General features: G+C 47.1%; 1 protein-coding gene across 2 annotated transcripts in view; it reads right to left on the bottom strand.

Moving 5' to 3' along the window:
* Ctnnbl1 (catenin beta like 1) overlaps window positions 1-17,977 on the bottom strand; it is a 159,273-nt gene that overhangs the window by 85,162 nt on the left and 56,134 nt on the right. For both annotated transcript variants that reach the window (XM_021192122.1, XM_029536341.1), the window contains 2 exons: window positions 9,369-9,466; window positions 2,209-2,302 (listed from right to left, as the gene is read on the bottom strand). In XM_021192122.1, coding sequence (XP_021047781.1) covers window positions 2,209-2,302; window positions 9,369-9,466 — 192 coding nt within the window. The remainder of the gene's footprint in view (window positions 1-2,208; window positions 2,303-9,368; window positions 9,467-17,977) is intronic.

Below are 17,977 nucleotides of genomic sequence, written 5' to 3'. Positions count from 1 at the left end.
TCTCTCTCTCTCTCTCTCTCTCTCTCTCTCTCTCTCTCTCTCTCTCTCTCTCATTCTGATTCATATGGAAACCAGGACACTGGCAGGGAGGTGAGTGTGATCTTCTTAATTGAGCACACTAACGCGTGCAGAGGGGAAAGGCCGTGTCGGCAGAGGTAGCTGCCAGGTATCAGGAAGCAAATAATTGGTCCTGCTATCTCCTACAACAGTCAAAGTGTGACTTAATAGGAAAATTAAAAGTTAGGAGGCAAAGGGAAAAAAGCTATTACATGCTATGATATCAAGAAGAAGGGCATTAAAAAAAACCACCACTGCCCTTACATCACATGCTTGCCTCCCTCCAGGGCCCCTCTGCTTCCTATCTTACAACAGGCCACTATCACAAGGCAGATACTGTTCCGTGTTCCTGAAGCATAACATCCAGAGCGCGCTGCGCCCGGATTCGGAAGGAGCAAGGGCCAAAGAAACCTTTGCTCTTTCACCCAAGCCAGGATCCTCAAGAGCCACTGAAAGGAGATCAGGCAGTCATGAGGGAGAGGACACATGCTGACGGTGAGCAGCAGAGGGACAGTCTCAATCAAGCACTTGTTCATTTTAGCTTGTTCTGTTCACACCTCACACGATCTGTTACACACAAGAAACAAAGCTACACTTCCTGCCATGGTTCATGGGGTCTTCCAAACTCTGGACAAACTCACACCGTGATATCACTGCCCCAACTCCGCCTCCTGCCCTCATTTTCCAGAAGCACAGCCTCGCTCGACTTAGCCAAAGACAGCCCACTGACTCCTCCACAAACAAAGGGCCCCAGTCAGCTTCTCTGCAACACTCAAAGCCCTTGCTCTCAAGTCCCTAGGATGCTCTTATTGACGCTAATCATAGCTCCTGTCACTGGCACTCCTTCCTCTGTCCTGAGCTTTCCCATCAGAGCACCCTTGTATTAGCCATGCCTGACTCCTCCTGATCTTCCTTGTGTCCCAGTACTGTGCCAGAGAAACACCAGGCACCCAAGGGGTGGGAAGGAGGAGGCATGAATCTGAGTGTGGTAGGTGCCTGAGCAGAGACCAGGCAGATCTGCCAGAGCTGTGCTTTCCCACCACACCAGGGCCTTTTTATGAACAGCCAGCTAAGACTTTTGATAAGCTTTCCATGTTGCAAAATCCAGCATTAGGCTGACAGATGGCAATGCCAACTTCTGCCTCTGCACTAGAGCCAGCTCCCAACCACAGGCTGTCGTGTTCCCCCTCTCGTACTCCCTGGGTGCCCATCTTCCTTCTTCTTTACAATAATCCACACTGAAGAGTCTAGAACTACAAGGGAGATCTGCAGTAAGCACAGAGGAGCCGGGAGGGAAACTAATTTCATAGAAACTCCTGCTTCAGCTCGGGCCCTCTTCATTGCCGGAGCTCAGCTTGCAAAGATGCCACCGCTGGTTTAACACAATAGCAGCCGGGGAGGAAGCGGCCTGCCCAAAGGCATGACTTTAAATATGGCAACTGTGCAAAGGGAGAAGCTGGAGAGAGTTGAGGGAGAAGGAAAGGACTGTAGAGGAATGCACTGAAATGAACGGGACTCAGGGGCAGCAGAGTCGCTTGAAGCATTTTAGCTCACTTAGCCAAGCCGTCTGTACCAAAGATAAGGAAACACTGCTCTTTTCAATGTAAATACCTTTCTGTAATGTCCATAAACATGCAGACACCTGCAGCTCCACTGAAGGAAGGGGATGAAAGAAGCCAACACGAGATCACCCACACATTTAAAACTTTGCTTCCCAGGGCAGAAAGGGCTCCACGAGGATTTTGTTTTAACTTCTGGAGGCAAAGGCTGCTAAGGAGAGGTGCTCATATTGCTCCTACAAGGATCTGGGTGTGCTTTCCGGCACCTCCATCAGAAGGTCCACCACTTTTAACTCCAGCACAGGAAATCCAACAGGGATCTCCTGGCCTCCACAGTGATGTGCAAACACCCCCCAACATACATACACACATAATTAAAAACAGTAAAATCTTAAAATAAAACTTAGGAGGTAGCATGTTCTTCTTGGATGGGTACCTGCTTAGTGGATTTCAGCTTTTAGTGCCTATATGCCAAATCAAAGCTATAGTTACATGAAATGCACACACCGGTCTTCATTTTTAAAAGGCAGCTTTGGAGTATAGGAGGGGAAAAAAAAAACCATTTGGTTGTTGATTGGTGCCAGCCCCTCACCTAGGGTGTTGTGGACGCCATCAGCCTCCTCCCTCACAGACTCATCCAGGCGCTCCAGATTCTGCACCAACAATGCGACCACCTGCCCGTCCACCTGCAGGAACAGGAAGCAAAGGAAGAGAAGGACATATCACAGGTAATTCCCCAAATGTCCCCATTGCCCTAGTCACAGCTCTCCATTCAAATGAACAAACTGAGTGCAGAACTGGCAGTCTGCAGATCTCCCTCAACCCATGGCCTCTTCAAGGCACCCCGAGGCAAGTAAGGGGTCCTAAAGGTTTCCTAACCCCACGTGAGTCCTGACCCCAGCTGGGTGAGCCAGAGATGAGTGGCACAAAGGAAAAGGCAGGGTTACAAAGCTGGTGAATGCAAGGTTCTCATGGCCATCATCCCACCTCCCCTCCCCCAAGCGCTGCCTCAGCAGTACCTACACACGATGGGGGAAAACAGGGCATGAGGCATTCGGTAAAACATGCTTCCAGCTCTTCCTTGATTCACACCTTTTGAGGTAGGTAGGAAACCCACAGTAGCTACAGAAAACACACATCTGCCAAGGAGCCACAGAGCCAGTCAGACCTCCTAGAATCTTGAAGAAAGCCTTTCCTCCTTTACACTGTCATCTGAACAACAGGTTCTGGGGGACTGCCTGTGGGCAACCCCAGGGCATGCAGGGAAGGCAGGAGGGAAGGCAGCCCTGGGTTTCTCTCCTGGGGGAGAGACTCTTTAGCTAAGACAGCTGTGATCAGGCATCTAGGAAGACTAGATCTGTACCCAGCCTCCCTCCGCCTTCCCACTGCCTTACACAGGAAATGAGGATAAAGAAGAATACTACAGCAATCACAGGAAAATGGCTAAAGGAACAACTCAAAATGCCCACAATCAAGTTTGCACCCAGTTTTGTTCTCACTCCATGCCATTTACCTCACTGGGGAAGAAAAAGCCAAGTTCTTTGATAGCAAGCCCCTTACTTCACGGACCCTGGCTCACTTCAAGGTCATGAACAACTCCGCACGTAACAGATACCTGAGAAACCTTACCTCACCAAATAAACGTATGCATTCACTGTGTGCTCTCAGACAGTGTTCCATCTACCCTGGCATAAGGCTCAGAACTCTCACTCACAGAGCATACAACAAAGGCTCAGAGAGGTTAGGCCGCCTGGTCAGAGCCACAGAGCTGGGGCAGCGGTGAGCAGCCCTGCTTCCTCGGTGAGAACAGAAAGTCAGGGAGGAGCGCGGCGCTGTGAGTGTGTCACCAGCACTTCCCGAGCCTTTGTGGAGAAAGCTGCCCTCGACAGACCTGGTTTTACAGAGCCTAAGAATGACAGTGAGGAAAAGACAGACGGATGTCAAATACAGCCTCTGTTCTTTTTGGGTGAGACTCAGGGGTAACATCTGGACATGAAGAAAATCTGAAATTAGTGTCTGTCTGCACACCCAATTGCTAGTGAGTGACACTTTCTAAGCTCTCCCTTGTGCCCTGGGGAAGGAATGGGGACGGATCCCACTGGAGGAGCTGGTGCCAGAATTGGAAGGGCTGCAGCAGAAAATGAGCTGCTCTCCTCCTTCTCCCAGGAGATAAACAATGGTGCTCTCAAGTCTCACAGCCAATAAGAACATTAAAGTGTTTCCCTTAATAAACTGAATCATTTATGCATGGCAAAGAAAGCAGAAAACATCTGGGGGCACAGAGCATGCCACCCAAACTAACTGACCTATCTCCCCCAATTCAGAAGTGGCAAACGTCACAGCTCTGCTGGGCGGCACATGGCTTGTCACTGCTACAGACAAGATGGCATGGCTGGCTTCTGCTGAGATGGATGGCAACATTACTTATCTGCATTATTTGTCTCTTCCCCTGATTCTTAGTTATGCTTGCCGTCTCTGCTGTGTGGAAACTGGCAGGGCAGTGGTGATGAGCAGCACTTAGATCCTAGAGCCAAGTGGATTCGGTTGGTGGGCGTCTGGCTGGAGGAAAGTCTTTTTTCTTGTTACAGAAATCTAACTTCCAACAGGCAGACTTTTTAAGCTTGCAAAGTGTGAAACTCAATGTTTAGTTGGGTTAGATACAATTTTATCTGATTGCAGGAGGGCCGAGAGCAGTCAAAATACATTTAGCTCAGAAAACCCTTAGGAAAGTATTTGTATTATGCATGGCTCTGGAGTCAGATGGTAAGGAGCACAAATTAGCATTCTGCCTACTCCCTCCAGCCTCAGGCCTACCTTCAATTTTCTGGATCTGTGACCAAGTCTGAAACTAAAAACAAATCCTGCGTGGGGATTAAAGCACCAGCCAGAGCAGCGCTGGCCTTGGAAATGAGGTCTCTCTGAGGCCTGGCAGGTTCTGATAAGTCTCCGGTTATTTCTGCTTGTTAGCAGGTCCCCAAACAGCAGGTCTCACTATGAGGAGGTTTGAGGGCATGATCAGACATCTTTTTCCACTTGACCAAAGAAGAAGGATATAAGAGAATAGGAGGAAATAGGGAAACGGACAGATGAGAGGGTCTGAAGAGGATTCCTTTTCTGCCTGGCCCACTCCATGACACTCAAGAGCTAGGCTGGAATTCTTCCACCCACAATGCGTTTCAGAAATGTCATGTTTAAAAAAATAATAAAATAACCCCAAACATGTGGAAGGGATCTTGATCAAGTAAGTTTTGAAATTCATAATACTAAACGCAAGCCTACAGTCACCTCTTGAGATATGGGCCTCCATCCCTGCCCTCCCAGTCCCCACCCACAGCTGCCTGCCAGTTGTTCTAAACATCTAGACAGACACTTGCCAATCCCATGCCTACAGTCTGCCCAAGCAGACGATTTCACGGAGGCCTACAGGATGCAGAACCACTCCGCCACACCAAGTGGCTCATCTCATTCTCCCCAGTGCCGAGCTCAGTCTCACCTTGGTCTCTTCCCTGCCCTACCCTGCGCTTGGCCATTGTGAATGGCTGGCTTCTTCTTGTACCCAGAACTCAGGCCTGCACTGGTTGGTTTTGTGTCAACTTGACACAAGCTGGAGTTATCACAGAGAAAGGAGCTTCAGGTGAGGAAACGCCTCTGTGAGATCCAGGTATGGCATTTTCTCGATTAGCGATCAAGGGGGGAGGTCCCCTTGTGGGTGGTGCCATCTCTGGGCTAGTAGTCTTGGGTTCTATAAACAAGCAAGCTGAGCAAGCCAGGGGAAGCAAGCCATTAAAGAACATCTCTCCATGGCTTCTGCATCAGCTCCTGATTCCTGACCTGCTTAGTTCCAGTCCTGACTTCCTTTGGTGATGAACAGCAGTGTGGAAGTGTAAGCTGAATAAACCCTTTCCTCCCCAACTTGCTTCTTGGTCATGATGTTTGAGCAGGAATAGAAAGCCTGACTAAGACAAGGCCTTTCTAGAGAACCAGGTCTAACCAGACCTTCATACACTCAGCCATTCCATTTTCATCTCCTGCATGACCATGAGACACTGTGGTGGTTTATCTGTTTCTGCATTTCTTGTTTCACCCCCTGAGAGCAGAGACCCTCTCAGCCATACTGAGAGCAAGAAGGCCAGGAAGCAGGGGCTGACATGGTAACAAGCATCAGGAGACGCTCAGCTTGGCTGCACCTGAGCAGCACAAAGCAAGCAGCAAATCAGACCAAGGTAGACCATGGCCTGTGCTCAGGACTGGGCATCTGAGAAGGGCTGACCGAGGGCAAGGATGGGTGTGGAAGGGAGTCCCCAGGCTCTCTACATCAAAGGTCCACTTGCTCCAGTCTACAGAAGATGCAGGTCCCAGGCAGCTTCACGCCTCAGCCACTCTTTACCCTGCTCTGTATGACTCCTCCACACAATCTGAAATTCTGTCGGCTTGGCCCCAGATCTGACCAGTCCTACTCTTCATCCCACAGAGCCTGCCTTCTCAGTAACTCCTGGCCTATATCCTCATTGCTGTTTTCTTTAAACAAAACCTCCATCTTTGGATGTCTTATTTAGACCCAGGTCATCCAAATATTTAAAAATAATCACTGAAAATGCTTTCTGAAACATTTTCAAACTGAAAACTGTTTAAGTTCAACAAACATCCACAAACATGTCACCATGTGATAGATGACGCTTATCACCACCACCTGACATTTGCAAATTGCTGGATCTCCACCAGTCCTGGAAAACAGCCAGCAAGCAGTGGGTGCCCTAAAGATCTCTAAATACGTACTGATGCCTCACAGCTACACTGTGTGACAAACATGTGAAACACAACACGGAAGGTAAAGCAACCTCCACAGGGCACACAGTGAGTGGCAGAGCTGCAGCCCTGACCAGTCCCCCAGTGGGACCACAACTTGGGAAAGACAAACTGGCCCACAGAAGCTATAATGCAATGTGTCAAATTCCCAGGTCTCTGATGTGGAGATGAGATGGAAAAGCTTCAAAGACTGAGCTGAGGCTGGGGGAGGCTTGACAGGAGATATAAAGGATCCCAGAAAGCTCAGGGAGGCACTCACTGCAGGCCATCCGCTGTCTGGTCACTGCGCTCAGGAACCACATGGCTGTGGAGGGGTGAGCCAGGGAGTTCTCACCAATGCAATAAACCTCACATCTATGATCTCCAGAGAAGTCCATCTTCCAGGCTCCTAAATTGATTTGTTCCAAAGCACAAATACTCCCTTTGTGTATACAGAACAGCAATGAATGTGATCCAAAATTTAAAACCCCACAGATTCCCAGGACTGCCAGGACAGCACTTTGCTCACAAATGTGCTACTCTATTGCTGGGACTTCCAACTGGGAAAAAGACCAAGTTTGCAATAACAGCAAACTGCACACCATCATAAATCCTGCCACATGCCCTCTAGCCTCTGCTCCAGCCAGTCCAGGATTCCAATATTGGCCCCAAATTAAAACTATGAAGACAACTCAACCCTTGTAATATGAGAATACTTATCAAACTTCTTCCTCAATGTGGCACGAGGGCGAGATAAACGGAAGCCTACTCTCCAGCTCTGCTCACTGATATTTACCGATGGCTTCTGAGTGGTAGCAGACAAGCAAATAACATACTGGACTCCAGGATGCACAGTGTCTGTGATTCACAAAAGCCCCACCTGATAAAGCCGTGAGAGCCAAAATCCTTAAAATAATATAATCATAAAAAACCCCAAGCAAACAGGAAATCCTGCACAGCAGCGACCTAATGGCTCCCAGGACTGAGGAGGAACTGTTTCCTTCCAGACAGACAATACAATCTGCAAGATGCAGCCTTTGTTGGTGGGCTTGGCAACACGGAGACACAAAGGGGGCTTTGTGCGAGCTGCTGCTTCTGTGTAGGTTCACAGCAGCCGCCTGGCTGGCTGTTCCCCTCATCTTCTCCATTCACACAGGCAAAGGATGGTAATTAAAACCAGCCCAGGGACTAGGCAGGAAGGCGCACACAGGGCCACCATAATTAACCTCTGGAAGGTAAAACTGCACAAATGACACTGTGGAGAGACAGTGCAGGAGGGAGTGCCACAGCCTTGCGACAAATACTCCTCAAAACAAAGGCTGCCCCGGCAGAATCCTTCCCTTTCTGTACAGTGGTTCTAAGGAAAGATAAAGGTCTCAAAGCCCATGGAGGTGGCAGCTCACTCTAGGAAGGAGCCTGAAAGGAAACCAGCCATAGAAATTTCACACTAGCAGCACGGAGTCCTGCTGGACTTCAGCCGGGCTCAGAGACAGTCCTTCATCTCCAAAGGGTTCCCAACCCCTCCACTTACACCACATCAGCAGTGAGCTCAGTGTGGGGGAAGGTCTGGTGCTGAGAACCTTAAGAGAAGTGGCAGGCCGTACTGCAAAGGCGTCTCCCAGGCACTGGAGTTCCCAGTCCAGCTACCTTGATCAGGCCTGTGGGTAGGGCCAGAGGGCAGCTTAATGTGCCTACCATGAATGGCTGCAGTGGCTTCTGAGAAATTACAGACTGCTCAGAAAGCAGCACTTGTCACCATTCTTATCAGAGAGAAGAGGCAGGAAAGGGAGGCCCAGAGTCCCTAGCAGTGAGCAGAAGGAACTGCCATCAAAATTAGGGGCAGACGCTAGGCCAGATCTGCCTCCCCCACTGGCTAGCTGTCTTGCCTCTTCAGTCTGGAGGCCTCCCTTATCAGGTAGGGATCAGAGCATGCAAGCAAGCTTGTGCTTCAGTGGACACAGGCCAGGCTGAGGGGCCCAGCAGGAGTCCATGTGTCTCTGGGCTTTCTCATATGTCAAGCTGGGACCTGGTGGACAGGGGTTGCCTTGGTGCAGCCTGGGTAACCATGAGGAAGTGAGTGATGTCTGAGGCTTGGCCTTGCTTTCACAGGTATGGTGATGCAAATCTTTAATTCAAACACAGAGGAAGCAAAGGCAGGCATAGATCTGCGAGTTCAGATTTCTGAGAGTTTGAGGCCAGCCTAGTCTACAAATCATGGTCCAGGCTAGCCAGAGTTACATAGTGAGACCCTATAACAAACAAACTCAGCATGGGATGCAGTTCTCACCTACAAGAGAACTCAGCAATTCCCTCCCCCAACACCTACATGGCCGGCTCCCATTTCTCTGCTCTCTCCTTTTTTCTGCCTCTGCTACCCTCCTAACTCCCCTCCCCATGCCCTGAATAAACTCTATTCTATACTAGAGAGAGAGAGAGAGAGAGAGAGAGAGAGAGAGAGAGAGAGAGAGAGAGAGATATCTCAGGTTTGCTCTTTGTTTCTAACACTCCCTGTCTCCCTGATGGCCCATCTTGTGTACAGTAAGTAACAGTGTCCATCCTCACTGCAATTATAAAGCTCAAGACAGAAAGCAAACATCTGTGAGATCCTTCTATCAAAAGGTTAGCAGCAACCCAGCAAGTGAGGGAAAGACACACAACCAGAGAAAAGAGAGACTACAGAGAAGCTGTTCCCCATCTGCTGGGCCTTGGCTTCCAGGAGGATGTGGGGAGGAATAAGCAGAGCTAAGGGAAGGAGAAAAGTCCTGCCTAGAGCACTTGGCTAGTAGGCACTGGGCTCCTCTCACCTCTTCCCTCACAGTCCCACAGAAGAACACACCCCACCAGCTGCATTTCTGCATACGTCCATCTAGCCTCAAGCCAGTGTTGTATGGATGCCCCTTGAGCAGAGTGGCAAGGCCAAGGCCAACACATCACAATCCCACACAACCTGGAGCACAAGCTACTTACCAGGGCGTCGATGAGAACTTCTGCTCCTTCTTCACTCTCGTGGAGGGTGTCTATGTCTGTTAGCTCCTGGAGGAGATCAACCACAGCTATGGACACATGTGATGAGCGTTAAGGACAGTCATTCCATGCACACTGAAGTCCCGCTGCAAAGGCAGGAGAGGTAACTGTGCCTACCAAGGGGTCGTCAGAGACCAGGGCAGGACGGAACTGCTGGGCACTGGAAAGGAAAGGGTTTCCACAGGGCAGTGCTGAGCCCCAGCCGCACTCCCTTGGTCCATTCAAAGAAGGTGAGTAATGGGGCTGGAAAGGCGGTAAGTGTTGGGTGTGTGTTAGGAGTGTAAGTACTTAGGTGTGTGTTAGGGATGTAAGTGCTTAGGGTGTATAGGTGTTAGGAATATGTGTGTTAGGAGTGCATGTGTTGGGGTGTAAGTGTTAGGGATATTTTTGTTAGGAGTACATGTGTTAGGGGTGTGTTAGGAGTACGTGTGTTAGGGGTGTAAGTGTTAGGAGTGTAAGTGCTTAGAAGTACATATTGGTTTTGCACAGGACCCAAGATTAGTTCCCAGCACCTACATCAAGTAGCTCATAACTCCCTGTAACTCCAGCTGCTACAGGGGGTCCAGTGCATTTCTGGCTTCCACGGACACCTGCACAGGGCACCCCTCCCCCAAAGGCCTAATTAAAGTAATTGTTTTTAATGTGCACAATGGAATCAAAACATGGGGGAAAAAAGAGGAAAAGGAGTGTGAAGTTTAAGCAAAAGAAAACAAGGAGGCTGAGAAAAGAGTGATTTTTGAAACTAGAAGGCAGAACTAAGCTTTCTTTCCCTAGAAAAACAAACTTTTCTGTTTCTGTCTCTGTCTCTCTTCTCCCTCACATAACCTGCATTTACTGAATGCCCATGGTTAATAAAGCACCACAGAGTGATAAAGACAAATCCATTCATGGCTCTGGTTCTCAGTCTCGCCTGTGTGGAACGATAATCAGACATTTTAAATCTCATACGGCAGGCAGTAAGTAACATGCACCAAACAAGGACACAGACCGGGAACTCTACATATGACCTCAGTGAGGAGATTGGGAATGACTTCCTGAAAGGACACTGGCCAGAAACCAGGCAATGAGGAATATGGGTCCACGTAAGCTAGGGAGCAAAACCACAGGATCAAAAGCACAAACGCTGGAGTTCACCAAAACACGGAAGGGGAGAGAGCGGAGGACTAGGGGGCAAGGTCTAATTGGGTGAAGAAAAGGCTGCACAAGTGAGCTGGAGAGGGCAGGCTCAAAGGGTAAGAGAAGTCACTGCACAATCACAGGGATCTGAGTTCAGGTCCTGGTACAGACATAAAAAGCCGGTGTTGGGGTGGAAGGGAGACAAGAGGCTCATGGGGCATGCTAGCCATCAGCTTAGCTCAAGCTTCAATAAAAGCCCTGTATCTCAGGAACAAGGGGAGAGGAATAGAGCAGGACACCCAAAATCCTTCTGTGGTCTTCATGAATTGCATGCACAGGTGTTCACGCGTGTGCACGTGCACACACACACACACACACACACACACATACACGAATATGATAAATAAAAATTTTAAAAGAACATTTTTTTCTTGTTTGCTTTTTCAAGATAGGGTTTCCTTGGGTAGCCTTGGCTGTCCTGGAACTTTCTGTGGATGGGGCTGTCCTTGAACTCACAGAGATCCACCTGCCTCTGCCTTCTGGAAGAGTGCTGGGATTAAAGATGTGTGCTACCACAGCACAATTTTTTTAAAAGAGAAAGAAAACAAAGTGAAGAGGCAAGCTAGGGCTTGTGCGGACATGATATGCTGCGAGAGCTGGGGTCAGGGTGCATAGCTGATGGGAAGTGGAAGCCATGCCTGAAGGGGTCAACCCACTCCAAAGCTGCAACACACAGGGAGTGTACAACTGGAGACAAGGTCAAGCCAGGACAGTCTCATTGCAACAGAAAGAAAAACAGAAGAGTCAGGACACACTGACAAGAATGGAAGAAATGCTGACTGCTAACTGATGGCCTAGGGATTTTATGGACAGGTTTGGCTGGAAAAAAAAAAAAAAAAAGGAGGTTTACTGACTAGATGGCTGTCATGAATAAGTAATTACACTTTTTATGTCTCTTTTACTCTTAAAGGTGATATTTACCCAAACCACAAAAGTGCTACAGACAGGATAATGAGCTTAAAGGTCTTTGGACAAAAATCTTTCACATTTTATAAATGAGGTAACCAGAAAATTGTTGACATAAAAGACCACAGGTCATACTTGACATACAGTAAATCCTAATACACACGTCATTTCCATTAAACTTTTAAAAAAGCTAACAAATTAATGCCTAGAAACCCCAGTGGTACCCTGCAAGCAGGTTTGTTCTCCATGAAAGCCAAAACAATCTCCATCATAAAGCCACCATTTTAAACACCACTGGACCAGGGGCTGTACTGAGCTCTCACAATAGCATTGCACAGTAAAGTACAGGCCTCATTTTACAGACCAGAAAGCCAAAGGGCAGAGTGCATATTACACCCACATCACAAGAGCCAAGGGGCATTCCAGGTCATAATCCTTGATCCCAGCCATAACACCATGCCACACCTTTCACACTGATGCAAGACTCAAGCACAGCTAGACTCAGGTAAATTCTGGTTTAATGGAATTACTGTAATCACAGGAAAGAACGCCCCAGTATTTATTCCTACCATAAATTATTAAAAGTCTTAGGCTAAAGGATAAAATGTTAATAACTCCTCATCAAAGAAACTCTCACATTTAAACTCTCTCAAAAAGTTCTTAGGTGTGATAACCTATCACCCTGCTTACTTAATATGCACAGCAACATTCTATCTAACATCTATCTACCCACGCACCCATTCGTCTATCCCTCTATCCATCCACCATCCATCCTTTCCTCCCTCCCTTCTTCCAATAGCCCATCCACCCCTTCATCTATCACCTACTCACCACTCCATCCATCTACTGATCTATCCACCCACCAACCTATCCACCCACCCCTTGATCCATATACCAACCCACTGTCCACTGATCTTCTTATCCACCCACCAAGCCTCCATCTGTCCAATGACTGCTCTATTTACCCAGCAGACGATCTCTGCACCCACCCACTGACCCCATCATTCATCTACCACAGTAGCTTGTACATAGGAAAGGATCTGAACCAGGTACAATAAGTAGTATCATCCTATCCCTTGAACGGCAGCAGGAATGATTACTTATTAATTAGTATGTATAATTAATCATAAAATAGACTCAAGACAAAGTGGATACAGACGGCCACCAGCTCATGATGGTTTGTTTGATTTTCAATTTGTTGACTTTACCAAGGTGTGAAAGGATATGTTCAGCGGAAAATGCATTTAGACTTTGGGATTTGAACTTCCCCACACTATTAATAGGTAGTACACTATTCTGCTCGATGCTGGGCAGAGCAGTGAGCTGTAACTTCCAGCTGGCATCAGATCATGAGAGTGATGCCCATATTCCACCTGTATGCTCTTGCTAGACTACATGTGGTAGCCTAGAAGTAATACACAACATTTTTGTCTTTAAATAGTTCCAACTTAGTGATGGGTTTATTGAACCTGGCTGGGTGATGGGTGAGTCAGCCAAAGTCTGAGGTCAGGGTCATAATGTGCTCATCTTTGCTTTGATGAGCAGAACGGTCTGATAATCAACACCAGCCATATAACCTTGCATAAGCCCCTCTTATTTCTTTATGTCTTTGCTTCCTTACCTGTAAAATATGGGTGATCATATTTTGCATATGCCCAACTGATACCCTTGTATGGCTATAAGAAAGAAAAGAGGCAGACCTTCCAAGGTCGTGTAAGTTAAAACTCAAGTTTTCATATACAAGAGTCCAGAGCAATCACTGTGGACCTCATTCTTCGACAGCCTCTACAGTCTCCTTTCTGGGTCACACTGGTTTGGAAGACCTAACTGCTATTGCTTCTAAGATCTTTAGGGAAGATCTTACTTACCTTTGTTTAGTCTCACAGGTGTTATAGGATTTAAGTTATAGGATTTATATCAGTTATAGGATTTAAGTTATAAAACTGATAATGTAGGGAGCTTTACATGGGAACCCAATGTCTTTCTCCCTTTCTACCAAGGGAAGTCGTCTCATATAATGCTCTAGTAGACTCTTTTCCTGGCTTACTGTCCTGCCTCATTTGAGAATAAGCTATTCACCAGGTCTAACAAACATCTTATCTGATCCACCACTGATTTTATATAAATCCTCAACTTTCCTAAAATAGCATTTCAGAAACCAATAAAGAGACCATAATTATGACCATCAACTCCTAGGGAAAATGTGACCACAAGAAGGCAGGTCATTTGAAGACCAGAAATAGGAACAAGGATCAGGACTAAAGATGGACAGACAAGGAGCCTCTTCCACAGGCAGACACTGGGCATGGAGACAGGCTTTTCCACTGCAGGTAATCATAACTGCACAAGGTAAAAGCTTGCCCACTGAAGCACAACAGGAAAACAGAGAGCCTGTCTCTCTGAGAATGACTGAGGCAGAGTTTGGTTTGCTTTAAGAGTCTTATTTTGTCATGTTGAGTAAAAGGGCCACCCCACTTGTTCCCCTTGTATCTGCCCTCTCCCGGGGCTGGAAAAGACCAGCTGGGCATGAACATCCCCTCACACAGAGGCTTATGGACAAAAGTGCTGCTTCCTTCTGTTGTGTGTTTTGGCTGTAGATATTTGGTTTGGGGCCTGATCCTCCTTAGTATTGGTTCAGAAACTATTAATCTTATTAATATCCACAGAGATGTGTCCACAAGGAACAAAATGATTTAAAAAAAAAAAAAAGGAGGAAGAAGAATAAGAAGCACTGAACAGATGACTTCTTAAAAGTCATTTAAAGAAGACAAACCAGAATAAATTCGAAGGATATATGTGATTTAACACAGCGAATGTGGCTTTCTTTTTTTTTTCTTCTTCTTCTTTTTTTGTTTTGTTTTTTGTTTTTTTTTCGAGACAGGGTTTCTCTGTGTAGCTCTGGCTGCCCTGGAACTCACTCTATAGACCAGGCTGGCCTCAAACTCAGCAATCCGCCTGCCTCTGCTTCCCAAGTGCTGGGATTGAAGGCATGCGCCACCACGCCCGGCAAATGTGGCTTTCTTTAACAAAAATATTTCTGTTTTTCTTTGTGGGTCGGGTAGTGATTAGATATAGCTGAATTAATGCAGATGAATTTCAAAATCAGACAATATGGTTTTCTCCTTTGAAAAGAGCAGCACAACGTCACCCAGACAGGATCTGGATTCTTCTAGTTATACTGACCCTAAATCAAACGATATGGAGAGTGCATACTCTGTCAACACTGGGTGCCTACTCACACCTGTAGGCACTGACTGACATACCACAGAGGAAGTGTCCAATGCAGGCCACACCCTCTGTAACCGAGGAAGACAAGGCTTCCTCACAGCTACAAGCAAGATCAAGAGTTACATTACAGTAAGATGGCTCTACTTTCCTAGCCTGTCACTTTAGCTTGTTATTTGTAAGCCTAATCTAAACATGTTCTTTACAACATATCACCTGACTCCAGAAACAAGGGTGGCGGCTCAGGAGGCATTATCTGGGAAGTCGTGTGACGGGCTGTGATTTCGAGTCTGGAAATATCAGATTGAGACTAGCTCCTAAAAAGCCAACAGCTCGAGATATGCTCGTCTTGTTAGACAGGGCTTGCCGGAGAGCAGCAGAGCGGGAACCGGCTCCCTCCCAGTCCAATTAGAAAGAAGGCCCCCGGGCAGCTTGAGCCTTCCCAGCCCTGTTCTTGCTCATTAATGCTGGGTCTATAACACAAGGCACCCCAGAGTACAGTGCACACCCTCTGGGATAAGATGATGTCTCAGTCAGTTGGTTCCACTTTAGCACTCCCAGACCAAACTGCTCAAGTTCAATTGATCCCTGTTGGTCTAAGAAAAACAAGTCTGCTCCTTTTCCAAATTCCCGCCGTAATTCTTTATAAAACAGCAAGGGCAACTCTACAAGTTCTCCAGCTTGCTAAAGTCTGTGTAAATAACTATCTTAGAAAACAGTGGTAACCATCACTCCCTAAAGCTGGTCCACACACAAAGGAGCTGTCCCATGGCCACCAGGGAAATGTGGACAAATTTCTCCCTTCCTGCACATCCAGTTAAACATCACAACGAGACCTCTCTTTTTTCTGCATCACAAGTGCAGGGGAGGGGGCAGAAGGAATACATTCTGTTTAGACGGCCTGATCCCTTATTAAAGGACAGGGCACTTTGCTGCAGAGCAGGAGGCACAGTTACCTTCCTTCCTCTTTCTAGATAAAGAAATGTAGTTTCAGGTATCAAGACACATCCTGATGAGTACAGGCCGGCAGCACAGTTGCCCAGTAGACAGTAGAAAGCACTGAGGAACCTGAACCGCCCTCCTTCACATCCATCAGAAGCTTCCCATCCCTAACCCTCAGTTCCTGACTGGTCCCAAGCCAGGGAGGATGCTCCCCTCCTTAGAGCTCCAAGGGCATTTCCTGAGCCTATGGCTACAAGGGCGCCTCCCAACATGCACCAGGCAGTAATTTGGGTGTTTTTGCTCTTAGCCACTGGGGCTGTCTCTTGCTTCTTAGTAATGTACAACAGCATATAATGGAAGAACCCGAGAGGAGTCAAATCTACCACAAAGACTTCATTCAGCAAGGTCATACTGAGTGGACACTCAGTCAAAAGCATGGCAAACGACACATAACAGAATGCGTACAATCTTGTTGCTATGAGGACTGTTTTAGAAGTTTGTCGCAGAAGGGGTGGCCGGCTACCATCTGTGGTGATTTTACTACTGTACTCTCTCCTTGAGGTATTCCTCTTCCTTTCTTCAAATAAATTAAGAAAACACTGGGCCAGAACCAAACTGTTGGCTAGTAATATCTTAGAAAACTATCTTTCACATCTTTGCTTTTACTTTTTAAAATTAATTTATTTACTTTACATCCCAACTGCAGCATCTCCCTGTCCCTCCCCCTCACCTCCCCTTCCTAAAGTCTTTTCTCTTCAGAAAAGGCTCAGAAAAAGGGAGGCCTCCCATGGCCATCAACCTGCCTGCCTTAGCAGGCTGAGCTGCAGTAGGACGAAGGGCACCTCCTCCTACTGTGGCTAGGCATTGCAAGGGGAAAGTGATCCAAAGGTGGGCCACAGAGTTGGATACAGCGCCTGCTCCGTCCCATGAGTGCTCTCTGTTGGTGGTTCAGTCTCTGTGGGCCACTATGGGCCCAGGTTAGATGATTCTCTATATTTTCTTGTGGGCATCTATTTTCTTATAGCAATGCTCCAAACAGTTCACACCCAATAAAGGAGGGGTGAGGGTGTTGTTGGCACTCTAAAAATGCTCAAGTCATTTAATGTTATAGAATATTATTTAAAAATGTGATATTTTGAAGGGCAGCAGCTGTTTGGTTCCACCTCGTGCTTCTTCTAAACACATTTAATGCAATGTAAGATGGGTCCCTTCCCCCTCTCCTCACAGACCAGAGTTCTACTCTGCATCCAGCCCATAACCCGGCCTCTGGGGGACAGCTAGACAGCTGACGAGCCCTCAGCAGCGGCAGTGGTGCGGAGAGCCAGGATCAACTGTTCAGCGGCTTCTCACGGTTGAAAGGACTGAAGGACGAGGCACAAGCTGTTGCCTCCCAACCACTGCCTCTTAAGGTTACAACAAACCAGACTCAGATCCAATTAAAATCCCCATCATTTATGTTTCCTCAGAGAAGGACAAAGCAGAGATGACCTGTGCTTGGTGGGAACACACCAGCCATGTATGGTCCTGCGTGATAAATGAAGAGTTAAAAAAAGATTAAAAATTGAAGTCATGACAGTCATGAAATTGTTTATTCATGGTAAGGTGTTGCGGGCAGTTACAGCTGTACAACAGTAAATTGTTAACAACCGTTTCCTGAAGAATTTCCATTACAGATCACAGATAAGCGGGTGCAGCATTGGGGAAGATCACCGTGGCATAGAGAGCATGTTAGCTGCAAGTTGGGAGGGCCTTCCCTTTCCTGAAACCACTTTCAAGAAAACTTGCACTTTGAAGAGGATGACATTTACCCTAATTGCTGCATCTAATTAAAATTAAGGTAATTAAAAATATTTCAAATGCACTTTAAATGTGATGTAGGGCATAATTAAAAATCAGATTTTAAAAAATATCATTAGGGCAGTTATCATTAGGGTGAGGGCTGGCAGAAAGGAGGGAAGAACAGCCTGGCCCTGGGAAAACAGGAGGAAAATGGCAGTCTGTCAGAGACACTATAGGGAAATACATGTTTTCCCTTTTACAGACCAGGACGCACCAACTTGAACATCTGTGCCCTTACTGCTCCCAAGAACACGGATGCTGGCCAAGCAGTGAAGCCCATGTCAGTCCTTTCCCCAGCAGAAATGGTCAGTGAATCAGAAATGTCAGCAGCTTGTAGCACAGCTCACACTGTTTTGAATTAGCAGGAAAGGATTAATGGGATCCAAGATTCCAGAAACAAAACAGGTCATTTCTGTCTCAGTATGTAGAGTGACAGGTGACTAAGCAACTCTGTCAAGGACATG

The sequence above is a fragment of the Mus pahari genome, chromosome 3 (assembly GCF_900095145.1).
Source record: "Mus pahari chromosome 3, PAHARI_EIJ_v1.1, whole genome shotgun sequence".
NCBI classification, from domain to species: Eukaryota; Metazoa; Chordata; class Mammalia; order Rodentia; family Muridae; genus Mus; species Mus pahari.
The sequence above is the reverse complement of the archived record's forward strand: the minus strand, read 5'-3'. Positions and strand labels throughout refer to the sequence as shown.